Source organism: Cheilinus undulatus, linkage group 6 (genome assembly GCF_018320785.1).
Source record: "Cheilinus undulatus linkage group 6, ASM1832078v1, whole genome shotgun sequence".
Classification (NCBI taxonomy): Eukaryota; Metazoa; Chordata; class Actinopteri; order Labriformes; family Labridae; genus Cheilinus; species Cheilinus undulatus.
Genome location: NC_054870.1, coordinates 45266868 through 45285576, shown reverse-complemented (window position 1 = coordinate 45285576; position 18709 = coordinate 45266868). Strand labels below are relative to the sequence as shown.

General features: G+C 39.4%; 1 protein-coding gene across 1 annotated transcript in view; it reads left to right on the top strand.

Moving 5' to 3' along the window:
* The first annotated feature begins 548 nt into the window (after positions 1-548).
* Positions 549-18709, top strand: part of khdrbs2 (KH domain containing, RNA binding, signal transduction associated 2) — a 194470-nt gene continuing 176309 nt past the window's right edge. The window contains exon 1 of the mRNA XM_041789997.1: positions 549-639. Coding sequence (XP_041645931.1) covers positions 549-639 — 91 coding nt within the window. The remainder of the gene's footprint in view (positions 640-18709) is intronic.

Here is an 18709-nt window from a genome sequence, read left to right as displayed (position 1 = left end):
TACTTAATTTCATGAGGGAATATTTCCAGTAGCTAACTTCAGCTAACCAGCTGGATCTATTTCAGAGTGAGATTATTGCAGGAACCTTTCTCAGCGCCGTCCTAAAACAACCTTAACTTTTCTTTTTAATCCATTCCCTCCGAGCACCAATTGGTATGCGCTCAGTGGGAACATGTCTTTGTTTTCCAGCAGTGCCAGTCCCAGAATATGGCCAATAATGTATCTGAGGGGCGGGGAGCAGCAGCAGCAGCGCGGTCTGCAGACCCGCCGAGGCTGACAGTCTGGCGGAGAGCCGAGGAGAGGAGAGGCAGCAGGCAGCGGCGCTGGTGGCGGCAGAGATGGGCTCACACCTCTGAATCACAACTCAACCTCCAGTTACCTCAAGCATCTCGGAAACCTGGGACGACTACTTGTTTTTTCTTCTGCTTCTTTATAGGAGGGTTCTCGTTGTGTTGACGCTACTTAAAAGCAGGAGCGGGAAGCTTTACAGTTCCATTCCTGTCGTCTCACCTGCACGGCCGGCGAAGAGCTCTCACGCTGTGGTAATAATGCATCCAGATAAGTACTTACCTGAACTGGTGTCCGAGAAAAACAGCCTGGACCCCTCCTTCGTGCACGCCGTTCGCCTGCTCGCAGAAGGTAAGTCGTGCATTTGTTCAAGTCTTATCTACTCTCAGCATTGTACACATCCTGTACAGTAGAAACCCCAGTCTCCCCTGCCAGTGAAACACCATTGTATTTCAGGGACTCTAATGTGCCCTTGACTGTTGATGCTCGCTTGATACTGGGTGATGAATTCACTTTGCAGCGTGACTGTACCGAGGGGAGCTGGTCTCTGGATCCAGTGTGTAACTTTTCTGGTGTTTTCCACCCTCACGTAGAGGAATGCAGGGAGCATAAAAAGTAAAGTGTGCGTAAAGTCAGGGAGCCATCATCTCTGTTTCCATCCCTCTGCCCTCCAAGGTCATGCAGAGGCACACAGCAACCAGAAAATAAACTGGAAGTTTTAATGGGCATCTCTCCAAGAGAAAAGGAACCAAAAAATGATTGTGGAATGGATTTCAGATGCACTGGTGATCATTTTAGTTAGTGTACCAGTTGCAGTTTTGGGTCAGATTTTCATGTAAACAAGAAATTATTGCATTTTAAAATGAGTACTCTCTGCTGGATCGAACTTATACTTGTTTTGCACAAACTTGACATCCCGTTCTTGGGTTATCTTGAGCACAAAAATGCACATAACTCCACCTGAGAGAGTGCATGCTAGAATATAAGTTCTATGTACAGTTTTGCACAGCAGCCTCATACAGAGCATTGGCAAAATATTAGTGAATTAAACACTCTAAGTGACTTATCCTTAGCACTAGTCTCACCTCCTCTGTAACACCGAGCACTAACAATAACTGATAACTGTCACCAAGGTCACAGAAGGGACTTAATGCCATTGAGCCAGATGTTCCGGTCCCTTCCCTGACTTAATGTTACAGTATGTCTAACAGAGCAGTATAATGAGGCTCAGCCTGCAGAATACAAAGTACTCTTCCATACCCCAGGTAGCTTTTTGTGTCATTCTCATGCTGAGAGTGTGTCACTTCTGATGGGACATGTTCCACTGCAAAGCAAACATAAAAACTCAGCTCAGTTCACTCACTCACATTTATCTTTAATGTTATTTTTTTTTTACATTTCTCCAGTGATATTCCAGACTGTGCTCTGTACAACCATCCTCTAAACTACTTATTATATGAGGAAGTATGGATATAAAAATAGCTCTGATGACAGTTTGAATAGATGCTTGGATGAATGAATATAATTATGGTGTCAGAGACTTAAGAGCCCGCTGCTTCGGACACATTTAAACTTTTGTATGCTTGTAAGGGTAATCATAAAACCAGAATTTGAAACTTGGAATATATTATGCAAAAAAATGATGATACGAGGCATAGTTTCAGCTATCACAAATTACAAGCAGAAGTGGCACTGAAATATCGCAAACATGCAGTATCATTAAAATCCCTAAAATGTACAGGAGTGTGCTCACAATATTTAAGGGATGTATAAAATAGGTGCAGTTTTTTATATTTCTGAACTTTTTAAAGAAACAAAACAACAGATGTATATTTCAATATATGTGGTATCAAAAAATATTCAAGGGTCAAAAATGCCAATCTGAATGCTTCTTCTTAAAACATTTATATCACAATAATGACGGTTAAACTCCGACTTGAGACTAACAATTATGTTTGCTGTTAATTAACAGTTATCAGCTTTTTAAAATCAACACTAAAGTGTTCATACACTTTAAACTAGGCATGCATGGAAATGATGTTATCAGTAGATATTAGGTTAAATTGAACTTTTAGCATCAGCAAGTATGAACATTTCTGCTGACATTTACTGCAGATATATCAGCCATACTTACTGGCAGTATAAATCATACACCTGCCTTTAATATTGGCAAATGGTACAAGTTTACCATTAGGAGTAGATGGTTGCCTAGGGTGTCACAGACTCCAGGAGGCCCACTGTTAGCCCTGAGCCTTTTGAGTTAAGTTCAAAACATAAAACATCTACCAGACTGTCAACTTCCTCCCTCCTCGATTTATATGTCGGTATTGGTGTTTTAAAATATCATCATTTCTTATACCCATTATGTGTGTTTCTATGATGATTGGCTGTCCGAATGTTTGCAGCTGTAAAAAAGCAATTTACTGCATAGGACTAATACAGTATCTATCTGTCATTTTGATATAGTCAAAAATTCAATATTGCGTATCCCTACAAAAACAAACCCTAATAGTTAGGGATGTAGCGGAATCAAAGTCTCACGATACAGTTTTTAACTTGGTGACAAGTCCACGGTCCAGTATTTATTGCGGTATTAAAAACAACCTCAGAACAACAGATGAAGACTTAGAAAAATTGACTTCTGCATTTATTAAACAATTGCACTTTAAATATAACAATATGTGCAAAAAAGTGTTGTAGGTGTCATAGTCTTAAACGTGATTGAAAATTTTGAAAGATCTATTAACAAATAGAGGATAAAGGAAATAAGATGAAGTATGGGATACCTAAAAGTTCTTTTTATAAAATAAAAAACTGCACCAGGTGAACCTTGTTAATAAAAAGGTTTTTCATCTGGTTTTTCAAACATTTTCAATTCTACTACCTATTTTTTACTTTGGCTCCAGGGTGTTTACTAACCTTCTAAAACCTTCGTTGCTCACCACTAAACGGCTGTAGGTCTTTGGCGATATATTCACCTATACTCCTTGTAATCTGTTGAGCCCTTGCACTGTTGTGGGGAAGTGGGACTGCACACGCTTCTGCGAGAGTCTTTTGCTCCTTGGATCTCCGTGAGTCTTTACGGAATGATGATTTATCAAGATGCTCTTCATGTTACTTGTATTCTCCATGAAGTGTGTCACTCCGGTCCGGCAGTGTCTGCTTACTGTCTTTTGTTTGTCTGTCATTTTTGCTCTTCTCATTTCTTGACACCAGGAAACTAAAATGTTTCCACACGTCAGATGTAAAAGTCATTGGAACCTCCGCAGTTTCAAAAAGTTTGTCACTCGTCTCTACTTTGCGACTCCATTCATCCACCATCTTCGTGCTGTAAAATCAAGCAAACAACGCTTTACATCCACAGTATGTTGTATTAAGTTGTTCAGTGATCTTTTGAAATGCTTCACTCCATATTCTGCAATTGTTGCTGGTCAGCTGCATGTGTGGAAGCTTATTGTTGGTGAGGGAGTTGCAACCATCATCCTAGAGTCCAGGAGTACTGGTTAATACCTGCAGCAAGTAGCTGTAGAAACTGTTTCAACAGTGGCGTCACTTTTAACACGAATTGTTGTGGATTCAGTCAGTGCAGTCATGGGAGGGATCTACAAGTGGATATCTCTTGTGCATGACAATGGTGAAAATGCATGAATAAAACAAGGAAAAAAAAATCAGCAAATATATGTAGGTGGCTGTAAATATACCTGGGTGGCCCACCCAAGTATAGTCTTTGTGGGAAACACAGTGGTAAATATTTGACATGTTTGATTGCAGCATCTTGGATTTTCTATGGCGCTCACAGACTGCCACTTAAAGTTTGATATCTACACTCGTGCTTCACCTTGTGTAGTGTGTAACACATGGAGGTGGCATCGTGGGTTGAAGTTGTTCCGCCACTGATTCGCCATCAGAGATTTTGGCAGAGGCGTACTGAGGGGAGTGGCTGGCAAAGTGTAACATCTAAACTTTGCTTGACTGTGTAGCTCTAAGTGAGTGTCTAAGTGTTGCAGATGCAGTGTGTAAGTGCAGAGGGGTAAGACGGCAGAACTTTATTATGGCACTGTCGCTGTACTGCAATATGTAACAAGCACTGGATTGTCCTAGTATCTGGGGTGGCTGTGGGTCAGTGGTAAAGTCAGTCAGCTCTGTATGAGAAGGTTGTTGGTTTAATCTCAGCTCCTGCAGTCCTCATGTCAGAGTGTCCTTGGGCAAGATGCTGAACCCCAAAATGATCCCAGTGGCTGAGTCAGCAGCAGCATGTGAATATGCATGAATGAGATTAATTAATACTGATGGACACTTTATGTAGCATCCTCTGCCATCACTTTGCAAAATGGTGTGAATTGATGAATGGATGACCAGTGTAAATGAGTGGGCAGAACACTGGAGTGCTACATAAGTACAGTCCATTGCCATTTAATTTACTTTGGATTATTTACTGTAAATTATCGCAGCTTTACACAGAATGCTTTTGTTTGTCAACTATGAGCATTAGACAAAATCTTTGCTTAATAGCCTGGAATAGAGCTGTGAAATAAATCACAATTTTACTGTTATCTCGATATGAGGATTTACAATAAACACGTTGCAGAAATCTGAATTCAGTGCAGCTAGACAGTGCTTCCTTAGTCAGCAAATTTATATTTCACCTCTTGGATGGACGCTGAAGCAGAGCTGAAGCTACCAGTTAGCTGAATTTAGGGCTAAAATAATCCTGCAATATTATACATGTACATTATATGACATATACTTTTAGTGATTTAAATATGTATAGGTATTCATCTCACTGTGTATCGCAGGGCATACTTTGATTTAACACCGATATTTTGGCTGTAAAAATCTGCCTATATCAGCTGTAAATATTAGCCGTACAAAGACACAAGTTTGTGGAGTTTTAAGCTGGACCAATGGACTTATGACAAATAAAGTCTTTTTCTTTATCCGTCATTATGTTTAACATTTTAAAGTCTGGTGTAAGGACTGGAATCTGTTAAATTGTTCATGCTTTAGCTTTAAATTGTGTACTTTAAGGACTGAAGCTTTTGGTCTGAACTGCACTTAGTTATCTGTTTCAATATTGGTGTCTGTTGAATTTTTTTTGTAAATATTGGAATATCAAATATTGTCAAAAATCCAATACTGTGCATCCCTAGCACTTACTTTTGCTGTTGCCATAACATAATGTGCAGTAAAGTTGATGCAACGCATGACTATCTTGGAAAAAGAGAGAGAAAATACAGATGGTCAAAAATAACAGACACCTCAGTGGAAATGACAGGAAGTGTGGGATCACCGGTGGATAAAAAGAAAAGTAAATGTGGAGCAGTGTGTCCACTGTAAAACAGAATACAGCACTTAGTCCATAGAATCCAACAGGTAAGGTTAATGATAGGTTAACAATTAACATAAATTTGTTTTGTGGTTGAGATTAGAGATTAAACGGTTACTGGTTTCATTAATAACCATGATAAAATTCCCTCACGGTTTTCATACTGTTCATATTTTAATTATCATTAAAACCGACACTTAAATATCATAAATAACGTCCGGACTGCATGCTCTTTAGGTTGGTTTACTGAATTAATGGGGATAAAGAAGGTCGACAGGTTGACTGGAGGTGTAAAGAAACATTTTAAGGGAGGAGGAGACCTCACTGTCTCCTCTGTCGTCTAGCCTGCACACTCACTGTGACGGAGTTCAGAGCAAAGAACGGACAAACAAGTAGACAAGGAACACATTAGAAGTAGGCTGGTTAACTCATACAGTCAAATCACATCACCATTGTGAATCAGATTAAACCCAAATGCAGTACCTTAGATTAGGGAATAAAAACAAACTGACTGTGAGAGCAGCACGCACTCACTGGCTTTAGCTGCTCCTCTTCTGCTCAGAAAGGCCATGCAAAGCACTCCCAAACTTTAGAGCAAGCCCCATTGTTGATATATTATTCATTATTGATTTGTTTTTATCCCTGGGATGATCAGCATGTACCTGCCTTTAACAATGTAATTTCCTTGGTCATGGCACTATAACTATTTTGTATCATATAGTTGAAAAAATATAATAAGGGATCATTTTTACGGTGATAAATCTCTGGATTTCTGTAGGTAATCACAGTTAACTGCACCTTATTTATAGTATTTTAAAATTCCACTATTTTGCATTCTAAAGTGGTTTGTGTAATTTTTTTTTATTTTTCCTGTCTGCTGTCTTGGCCAGGACTCCCTTGTAAAAGAAACATTTTTGCAATCTCAATGAGAAATAAATACTGGTTAAATAAAGGTAAATAAAAAAAGGGTAAGAGACTTCCAGTTTGGATAGAGGCCTGCTTTTATAACTAGACTGAAGATTCTCACATGAATGTTACCACAGAAAAGGAACTTTTCATGGACCAAATAGGCCATGAGTAAATAGTAAAAAGGTTACAAATGATAACAAATGCTTCAGATGACTTTTGACTTGTCCACTAGGCTGAGAGTTTTTTAAAATGAAATGAGACATTAAGGGGGAGTGATGTACTTCTTTTACATCACTGTGGCTGCAGGGGGGCGCTGACCTGGCTTAACCAAAGTTTTTGAAAAGCAACAATAAAGCCTGTAATTAATTGTGATTTTAAAAAAAAGTGTGGGTTTTAGTTAATCACGATTATTGCGATTAATCTTGATAGCTCTCACTAATTTAAAATGATAACTATTAACAGGATTGCTTGCTTGTTCTGTGTCATGTATGAGTATATCAGACAGCGTGCAGCGTTTATTTATTGAGGTGAAGGGGAAAAAAGTCAGCTGGTTGGGACTTAATGACCAGGAGGTGTCGTCTTTTCTCTCTTCCTCTCTCTCTCTCTGTAACAGACACTAATGCTAACATGTACATTTAAATCCCATGATAAATAGACTCTACCTGCATTGCCCAGCACTGCATGCTCCTCTCTGTCTCCTGCTGCGCATCCTGAGTGAAAGGTGTCAGCCCTACAAGTAAATGCCTCAGCAGTCGGCCAGGCCGGCAATCGGCTGACCTTCGCTTAACACCGCCATAAAAAGTAAAAATGACTACCTCTGATAATGATTCAGACGTAGCACATTTTGAGAGCAACATCTAGATAATGCATGTAAGCCCTTTAATTCTTCCTCTGTTTTTAAAGTGAAAGGAAGTGCCAGTATCCTCTTTGACAGCTCATTTTTAACAGTGTAAGACACTCTTGTTAAAGCGGATCAAGTCAAACTGTGCGTCTGATTAATGCGCTCTGATTGGACAAGGTGTTAGTCCCCTGGTACCTCGACCCTTGAGCTTTCCTGTTGAAATGTGTTGATGAGACACCTGACAGGCCCGCTCTTGTTGCTAACTGATGCAGATGGGATCATGTGTCACCCAGCTCACTCTGCCAGATTTACTCAGGGCTGCTGACGCACAGAGCCGGGGTGCACACACAAAAAAAGTCGTCTTTATCATACCCAACACAGAGAACAGCAATTAGCATGCTAATATGGGACTGTGTGTTTAGTCACTTATTGGCCTTTTTAAATTTTAATGTTCATTACATTATGGTCAAGCAGTCTGTGTCCATTAATTAACAACTTGCACTTCATTTCCACTTTCCTTCAATATATAATAGAGTGCAGTACAGTCTCCTACAGAACAGTGTAACAATGCATACAATAATACAATACATTGAATGCATTGCTATAGAATGGCATGCATTTGGCTGAAAAGAATCCAATCTGCTATAAAGTCAGCTCAGAGAGCTGCATGCGTCACCCATAATGGGGGACTACCATTATAATAAAGCATCAGTTCGGTCAGTCTTGTGATGTCATCTCTTAAAATATTCAACTCAATCAGCTGTGGGCTGCGTGTAAAATAATGTCAATAATTTCCCCCACTTTCACACAGCTGTTATCTTTCAGTCTATTTTCTCATGGATAATTCAGAATCATACGAATCGGTGGACAGCAGGATAAACTGCATTTGCAGGTTTATAGATTCACCACTATTTATCACCGCATATCAAAGCATGTAATCCTGAATTATTCACATCACGCACCATAAACTGCAGAACATGGATTTAGCATGGCTTCTGTTAACTGCTCCATATTTATGAGATGAATTCTCATTAGTTTAAATGATGTAGCCTCTAAATTCGTTTGTCTTTCTACGGGCAGATTTAAAGCTGTTTGGACGAGGCTCCCGCAGGCAGGTGGGTGAAGATTACTCTTTTGTAATCTCACTTGTTTTCTCTGATTGTGGGAGTAGTAAATTATTAAAGTGAGGATCAAATAAACTCAGATTAAATACTATGAATACTGAATGAAGTGGTATTTTCTCATCCAGTATTCCTACGGTCAACAGTCTCCTGAATAAAAAAAAAAGTTAGAGATTTTCTTTGAAAATGGATACATGAAGGCATAAGATCACAGGTATATTTCAAAGTATCACACTATTTGATATAACATGGCTTTATGGTCTCAGCATGGTCATGTTAAACTTCAAAGCAAATTCTGGCATTTTTTGGCAGCGAGTTTTTGTCAGCAAACAAAAAAGCAAGATACCCCATTGGAATCAAAGGCTTAAAACTATTATGGAAAGTCTGATTCTCACTATCTGCATTACTTTACAATAAGGCATTTCAAATGCTAGGAATTGGGTTGCCGTGGTGATTTCCCAAAACTTCAGTTCTGCATCCATCCATTTTCTATACCGCTTATCCCGTTCAGGGTCGTGGGGGGGCTGTAGCCTATCCCAGCTGTCATTGGGCGAGAGGTGGGGTACACTGGTTGCCAGTCAATCACAGAGCTGACATATAGAGACAGACAACCAGGCACGCTCACATTCATACCTATGGCCAATTTAGAGTCTCCAGTTAACCTAATGAGCATGTCTTTGGTGGTGGGAGGAAGCCGGAGTACCCAGAGAGGACCCACACTCGCATGGGAGAACATGTAAACTCCACACAGAAAGGCCCTGACCAGGAAGCAAACTAGGAACACTCTTGCTGTGAGGCCTCAGTTCTGCATGTTTCTAATAAAACAATTCAGGAAATGCAACATTTGTACAATTCATGAACTATGTAGGAGTTTGCTTGCTATTTTTGATGAACCTGTTCCCATCATAAGCACCCATCCTATCCAATAGATCTAGTTTGTTTTTAAACTTTGGTACTTTAAATAGCAGCATTCAGAAAAAAACAAAGGATTTATCAAATAAAAGTGTTTGGTATTAAAATATAGAAAATTTGGACATCCTAATCTCTTTGGGATGTCTTCAGTCAGTGAAGTACCATAAAAATTGAGGGCATAAGATGCATTTTAGATGCTCTTTCAGTTTTTAATGGTGGCTGTATTCTGCAGATGCAACACATTGACACTTTAAACTACAGCTGAACCATTTGCAAAAATAATCTAATTTTAATTAGATTTTCTAATTAATTAATTATCTAATTTTTTTTCCCATTATTGCGATTTAACCTGCGATTATTATTAGATTCCTCATCGTATGTATTTTTTCAACAAATACAAGCAATAAATCAGTCTATATTATAACCTATATTCAATCAGGAACTCTCATCATACATTTAACCATTTTATTGCAAAATGGATGTACATTTTTACTTGCTGGATAAGACTCTGTTCAAAAGAAGCTTCTTGGATTTGTCAAGCAGATACATTTATGACAATGGATATTAAAAACAATGAAATTATTTCTGAAGCATTTAATCCATAGTAGCATGAATATGAGGGTGCAACAAGCTTTAAGCTGGGGTGGAGGAGGTTAAGCTTTGCCAGCAGCAACAGCAGCAGCATGGGGCATCAACATAAATGAAAGCAGGAATTAGTGAGAAGTACGTCATGTTTAAATGGACCGCTGTGTTGAGAGAAAGAGCTTTGATTGGCTGTGGGTTCTTGGAGGCAATAATTGGGATGAGTTAACTATCAGCTGATTGTGGCTGGGTGTATGATTTCTCTGAACTAATGCTAAGCTTCATTAGTATTAGACAAAATGAACTAGGGTAGAACGATCAAAAAATGATCAGATTGCAGTTATTTTTGCTCATTCTGTTATCAGTTTGTTATCAGTTGCTTTATTGAAGGGGATTATCATGTTTATGTCTCATGTTTTGATTAAGAAAAATGTACATAAAACACAAAAAGGAGGATTTTAGTAAACCATTCTAAAAAACTGGAACTTGAATGTTTGCATAATGTGCATAAAATCTCTGCTGCTGCAAAAATGAATATATCAAACTGGTATTTTGACACGTTCTAAGTTAAAGAAATATTGCAACTTATGCGATTTGCAGCAGGCCATATTTTGATTTAATCTAATTTGCGATTAATTGCCCAGCCCTAGTTTAAATGCAGGGATAGGTGCATGACAAGTAGGGGTGCACCAATTGCAATTTTCTGGCCAATCACCTATCACCGATCTTTAAAAAGCCTGACCTGCCGATTCCGATTTTGGGTGATATCGATTTTTTTTTTTTATAACTGACAGCATACACCTTCAATGTTCCAATCTTATTTTATTGAAAAACATTGAACAATACCCGTGAAACAATACAAAATTGTTGTTTTAACTGCACATGAGGTAGTTTTCTCACATATAAATGAAAACTTTAGAGCATTGCTGTCCAAACTACTAAATTATATCAGTTCCTTTAGTCTTTCATTTTTCACATTTTAGTAGGTAGAGGTAGATAAGATCGGTGGATAAGATCAGTTTCATATGTAAGTATCGGCTGAGCGCTGATCCCCAAAAATTAAGGAAATCGGCTGACAAGTACAGCCACCATCATCACCCTTACAATGGAGAATGTATTCTCATTTCTCTGTTCTGCAACAGTGCCGTTACAGCTCACATCATGCTGTGATACACCCCAGACCAGCGGATATGCGACACTTTTCCCCTCATTCAATCATAAACCTGCATTTAAAGGAAAATGTATTTTTACTGTTTAGTATATTAAGGTTTTAGTGTGCTGGTTTGATTGAAAAGACTTCTCAATTGAAAACAAGAAGTGACAAGCAGAGGTAACCTGGCACACCAGGTAGACTGTTTCATATATCCACTGCATGGATATATTTCACAATTATCTGGTAAAGCTGGGCTTTGGACTGGCAAGAATAAGAAAAACAAATCTCTGAAAATGGTTGGACAAATGTTCAGCCTGTCCAATCATTACGGGCCAATCAGAGGGACAAGACAAAATGAGGTAGTAGGCATGTGCAGCTCTGGCAAGTTAAGTTGACTTGGTAGCGAGGTGCTCTCATAGTTTTACGAGTGGTGGCGCTTGCTGGATAAAACTTGTGTTGAGGCTGGTTGGGGAAAGTGTGTTAACATCTTCTCTGCCAAGGAAAGCTTTCAGTGTGGCTCTTTGCTCCTCTTTCAATAAAGTTATGCTGTCCAGATCTGATAAACCTGCTGCTTAAGCTAATCGCTGTAACAGCTGCAGTCATTCATGGATCGCAATACAACTAAACCCTCCCTTAACTTGTGCCGAAGTTAAAACACCTTTTCCATCATGACAAAGCTTTTAGTTGCAGTTCTTTCCTCTCATTTCATAAAGAAATGTGGTCTAGTTCGATAAAAATACCACTATATTAAAGCTATGCTTGAGCTAATTGCTACACCAGTGGCAGCCATTGCTAATCTCTTTCAGTACAACTAAACCTGCCAGTAGCTACTGCCATGTTCTCCTCTAGTGATGCTGATTGGTCCGTTTTCGGTTTGGCACAAACGTTGCAGGTTGGTCTTTTGTAAGATGGATTTGCCTAATTGACACACTGGAAAATCCATCTGATTTGCAAGGTTAAAGCAATCTGGCAGCACAGCTCCTGGACTGTGAGTCAGTCTCACAACAGGCGAAGAGCTCAGCTGTCTTACCATAGTAGATGTCCAAACTCCACCCAGTGAAAACAAAATGATTCTATAAAGCTGTTTTTAGTATGCACAGAAACTGCACTTTGTGGAAATGAAACGGAAACACGCAGGACAACAGTTTAAACTGTTTTTTTTATCCCTTTAAGAGACTCCAAAAAGCTGACTGCAGTCATTATACACTGAGGCGACTTTTGTGACAATTTTTATGATAAAATAGTGTTATTCTTCATAGTTGGCACAAAAATCCTGACTTGGTTAAACAAACAAACAAAAAAAAAAAACAATATTTGTAAGTTTAGGCCCACAGTGCTGGTTAACTGCTGTGTCCATGCTGCAGTGCAGGTACCCACCACTAGATGGGGTTTTTGTATCACTTAATAGGCCCTCTCTCCTGCATGTAAGCTGGCAGAGTGAAAGGATTTTAGGGGCAGCACAGTTTTGATCTAGAAAATGGAGACACCAAAATGGACTTTTTAGAGCTGGTTTATACAGGGTCAAAAACCTTCTCTGGTAGTTGATATATATTAAAGTTTGACCAAAGCACTGCACGGACATTTGTTTTAGACCACTGGAGACTGTTTTGAAAGTTGGAAAATGGGTATGATATGTCACCTTTACCCTGCAAGGAGGACTGAAGACTAGTAATGCATAATCTGCTAATGTTAGTCTACTTAAAAAGTTAATTATTTCCTGTGTTGTAATTTAATCTGAGTGGAAACAGCCTGGTTGTTTTAAAAGCAGGCTGAATTTATATAGTCTGCAGACAGAAGCCTTTAATAGATCCCTGTGGGTTTCTTTGTGAGACTCGCCTGCACGCTGTCATACTATGATAACCAATTCCTTATGAGATAAAAAGAAAAGCTGACAGGGAGGCAGAAGTGACACATTTGATGGACAAGAAGAACATTGGTGAGAAAAAGTAAGACAAGAGCGTGCTATGTTTCCAATTTTAGGATAAAGGGGACATTTCTCCACATCTTTTTTTTTTTTTACAAATATGAAGATCTAGTTTAAGTTGTTGCTGAACATTTTGACGGGGTGTGTAATATCTCAGATGCCTTTTGTGCTGTGCTACGAAGCACAGGGACAATACAAACAAGTCTGCATGAGATTTGAATGGTGATGGGTTCCCTGAATAAAATATGAGTAAAGATATGAAAGAGGACAAACATCATGACTTACATCAAGAGAAACAAAAGAGAGCAAAAATAAAAATATCTTAAGATCTGCTGTTGTCTGTGTCAGTGATTCTCAAACTTTCCCCCATTATGCTCCTCTTTGAAACACGTTACTCATCAAAGTGCCCTTGAACCACTGTGAATATTTTTGTTAGAAAATAACTACATCACAAAGAAGTACAATACCAAACTATGTTTTTTAGTGTTGGATTTTCTAAACTACAACTTGATAGATGAAAAAATGCCGTGCACTAATATCAGCCAACTGTTAACCAGATTTTCACTGCAACAAACAAGCCTGGAAAGAGTTCAAAATGAACTATAAAATCTTTAACTGTTGTTGCTTTATTTAAATGTATTTTTTCATGTTTTCACATGCACTGCCTCTATCTTTCAAAAGCAATTCTGTTTCTTGACTTTTTATTACCAGGCCATTTTTACTTCTACCAACATAAAAGAAAATCACCAAAGTATCTGCACTGTTTCTCTAACCTCCAATTTCCATATACAGCCACCACTCCGCAATCTGCTGGCGAACTGTACTGCAGAGAACATCGCTCCCTCTCTAGTCTATCAGAGCTTTTCCACAGCTGGCACTCCAGACCGGCAGCAGTGCATGCCTGGAGCGCCACATTAGTCCACTTCGTTTGAGATATGCTGTAGGTCTAGTTTCAGCGTAGAATATCCAGTTGTTTCAAAATACAACACAATGCACAGACTCCTGGTTGCAAATCTTCAGGATATTAAAATTACATCTCATCTTGCAGCAAGAGCAAAGGGTCACTGTGAGGTCAGTGGGTCACAGAACTACAACGGCGCCATTGACGAGGACAAGTTAACTTTTGAGGACATTTAGCCAAAGAATTTTACATAAAACCACATATCCTTTAAGCAAACATTAACCCTTTAGCTTCCTAATGTACTCACCCAATGGCAGAAGCAATAATATACCGGAAAGGATGATAAATTAAGCCCAAAAGATACAATAGTCTACTGTTGACATACTATTCCTGCGTGAATTTGCAGTTCTCCTGTGATCTATGCCTGCTGATCAGGGCTGCACACCCACTGGACTCGCTTCCAGTGGGCCAGGTCGCTCACCCTTCAATTGGACCAAACCGCAGCCCTTCAGTCCATGGTGTGGTCATCCTATGTGGAAATTGAGGGTAAGGCTTGTGGGCAGGTAGCTACACACCAGCAGAAGATAAACCTACACATGCAATGTACTTGCATGGTTATAGCTAGCCATATGTTTGACTCAGAACATGGCTCAACAAAAAGAAACATAATGTGGAGCCTCTCTGTGACACTTAAGTTGTTTTTCCTGCTGATTATCGAAAGTTTTATTGCTAAATATTAAAAGAACAATGACAGGGGCGCAGGTGGCCTAGTGGTTTGGGGTACGCCCCATGTGCACAGACGACCCGGGTTCAGGTCTGGCCTGGGGCCCTTTGCCGCATGTCTCTCCTCCGCTCTTGTCTCTGTTTCTGACTCTGTCTGCTGTCCTCCTCTGTCAAATAAAGGCACAAAAATGCCCAAAATAAATCTTTAAAAAAAAAAAAACCAAACAACAACAAAAAAAAATAGGCAAGAGCGGGTGACATTCGGTTAGTCACCTGGCTACACGTAATACTAGAGCTAAACATGCTGTTGACTGGACTCAGCCTGAGCTGTTCTTTACAAATCATTCGCTCCTCCAGCTGTGGGAGTTGATATGCCTCATGCGTGCATCACAGCACAATGTAGGCATTTAAACCAGTGATGACCGTGTTGCAGAAATCCATTCCATAGCAAACTAGAATGGACATCTGAGGCGGCAGACCCACGCCTAAGCAGCGCCACAGAGGAACTTACGCTCCCATTGATTACTATGGTGTTCAAAATTTTGAAGTCAGAGAAAAACCGAATGGTGCGCAGATCATCACCAAAATCTAATTGATTCTTCCCTGTCACTATCCCAATATTCTCTGAAAGTTTGGTGAAGATCCGACTTTCTGTTCTCGAGTTATCCTGTACACATACGTACAAACAAACAAACAAACAAAGATACGGAACCCTTTACATAACCCTCTGCCCGATTTCATCTGCGTGGGTAAAAATTTACCAGTGATGGTATTAATACCGGTTTACCACCCACCTCTAATTTCAAATAGTTGTATTGGGATCAGAACAACTCTGAGTGTGTTATCTTTTCATAAAGGGGCTTTTTCCAGTTTGACCAGACACTGTCTTTTCTCTCTTCTACTCTCTGTAACAGAGACAAACGCTAACGTGAACATTTTAATCTGATGTTAAATGGCATAATAGCATGCATTTACTAACCGGTAAATAAAAACAGGTCTCAGGAGTTGATGATTTCATGGAGAGCAGAGCAAAGACACTCTCCGCTAGGCCTGGGCGATGTGACCTAAAAATCATATCACGGTATTTTTCTTACTTTTGACGGTAACGGTATGATATCACAGTAGTACAACATTATTAGGAGACAATGTTTTTCAATCCAAATTCAATTCATCTCACCATGATGTTAGTTTGCCTTTCATTCTAGCAGAGGGCGCTCTCTGTGTTACTTGAACATTGTGTGACCTCTTGACCTCAGTTTTGCAAAGATGGAGGGCGTTGATAGCAGAGCAACGAGTGGACATTAACACCTAAGCACTGTAGAAGCACTGTGTGGAAATAATTTTTATTCTACACTGTGAATGGTAGAACAAAAAACACGAGGGTGTGATTCAGGAGATGCAAACGTACATAAAGGAGACTCTTCGCTCTGGCGACAGCAGACGGCTGCTTTGGGGGAGAGATCGGTGCACTAGAAGCCTGCTGCTCTCCAGACTGGCTCATAAACATTTTTGCATATCGGGAACCTCTGTGCGTTCTGAGCGGATGTTCTCATCTACGGGTAATACTGTAAATAAAATGAGAGCTGCACTTGATCCCGATCATGTTGACGGGCTTGTCTTTCTAGCATAATCTCCATAGAAATAACCAGGATGGTTCAAGATGCCATCAGTGTGTCAGTAAATGCTTAAATAGCAGTTTGCTGCTGTTAAATCCAAAGCTCAGTTGTCTTAAATTTGTCACACTGAACACTGGAAAATGTTTTTCATTCAAATTCTTTTATGACTGTTATTCTCTTTATTTTGAGCTCCTATTGGGTGTAGCTCAATGAAAGATAAGAAAAATGGAATGAGGATGTGTCTGTGTGTGGGGGTGGACACGAGCATGGCAGGGTGGGGGTTTGAATATCTCCAAACATTATGATGTTATGGTAGAAATTCATTCAAAGTTGCTTTTCTAAAAAACTGACAGCTCTATTTTTTACCGGCACTGCATTGCTCCTCTCTGGCTTTTGCTGTTCGACTCTCAGTCAGTCAGCTGTGTGCTTCCGCTGTTTGGTTTTCACACGTGCACGACCAACCGGAGAGCAGGAATCTTGGTCTGATGAGAGCGTATCGAGCAACCGTCCGACCAACCAAGTGAAAGGTGTCAGCCCTACATTTCATCCTGTCATAGCCTTGTTCCTAAGCTGCAACACAATGGACATTATGGACATTATAAAAAAGAAGAAGCCATTATTATCTGTTTTATGTGAGCAAATAACTTCAGTATGTGAAGTTGGATGATATACTACTGTATTACAATATGAAGGGTTAGCCCCCTCATTCACTTCATCCTGGTGCCTGTCTTTCATTCACTTAAAGCTGGTTTTGTACCAGTTCACCTCACTGTCTCCTTATTTTTAGTAAATCCTGTTATCAAGATTTAGCCAGAGCTCTCTGCTGTGCTGTAGAGTGGTTGCTTACACCGAGGAGGGTGATTTCTAACAAAGAGAGTTGCAGTAATCAAAGTTAATCACATTATTGGTCAGTTTCTGCTTGCATTGTAATTCTGAGGGAATTAACAGTATACATCAAATATAAGCCCACTCTACATATTGGGCAATGACCCTTTAACTTTAATTAAAATTAATCTGGAGGTTCATGATCCGTGCAAAAACACTGAAACCATCCTGGCCTTAGCTACAGCCAGATGATGATAAAGAGCATGAGGAGCATTAAATACAAATTGTGATGGTAAGCTTCAATTAAGGAAATTTAAATCATATCAAATAGCCTTTTTCATGTTGCAGAGTGTAATGTTAGGGCAGAGATTTTCCTTACACAAACACAGGTGGCCTTTTTCAATCCGGAAGTATGGTTTCTATTTTAAAGACAAGTCTTACAATAGTGAGATGGATTTGGATGATATTTCACCATAGAGTGGTTTTTTCTCTCCTAAAGAATTGATTTCCATTTAATCTCTCTTTTCTCTCTTGTTTATAAAATTGTTGCTCATATTTTCAGTGGATCCATTATCGCCTGCTCGCTATCCAGCAGTGACCCAACTCACAGCAACAGATAAACAATGCCCTGTGTGGTGTGACCTATCAAAAGGACATGAAAATTACTCTTCAGAAAAGTGAGACAGTGCATTACATTTTTTCGGCATTTAGCCGACACTCTTATCAAGAGTGACTTACAATGAAAGCACGGGCAGAATAAGATTAAATTCCAAGGTCGCGAGCATTTCAAGTAACAGAAATGAGCTCAAGCCACAGCACTCAGACAATAGATATTTGAAGGCTCATAATCTGACCAAGCCTCTTGAATGTTCACATTAACAAGGGTTTCTTTATATGAAAGAAGAGAAAGATGGAAATCCGATTCTACTAATTAAAAAAATATACACATCTAGGGAAAAATGGGAGCTACAGTGGCATCAGGTGTTTGGCAAATAAGCTAAAAAGGGGTTAATAAGAAAAGGTTCCTCTTTTGCAGTCATTTTTGACAGTTTTGAGATAACTTCTAGTGATAAGAGCTGAACTGTCTGATCCATTAGAGCAGTGGTTTTCAACTGGTGGGTTGGGACCCAAAAGTGGTTCATGGCCCTGTTTTCACTGGGTTGCAAATGATTGCTTCTTGAAAAATGGTAGCAAAAAGTCTATGAAGTATTGAAAGCAGTGGTGGAAATAGGTTGCTTTTAATCATGTGATCCTAAAATCCATTGGGGTCAGGAAGTGAGGAACGTCATTAGAAATTATTGAGAATGAAGAAAAGTTAGTACTTTACAGCTCTAAATGGACCTCTGTGCTGCAATTATTGTCAGAAAATTTCTACATACATAGAGAACAATCCCTTAACTTTATATATATATATATATAAAAAAAAAGATTTTTACCACAGTTGAACAGATTTACCTGGTGTGGAGATGACCAATATCAGAAATTACTCAGTCCTGCAGACCTCCTAGTGTCCTGTGTCTGTCCAGATGAAGGACGATGATCCTAGAGGAATCTTGCACTGAGCTAAGAGGCTAGGTGAGCCCTTTTA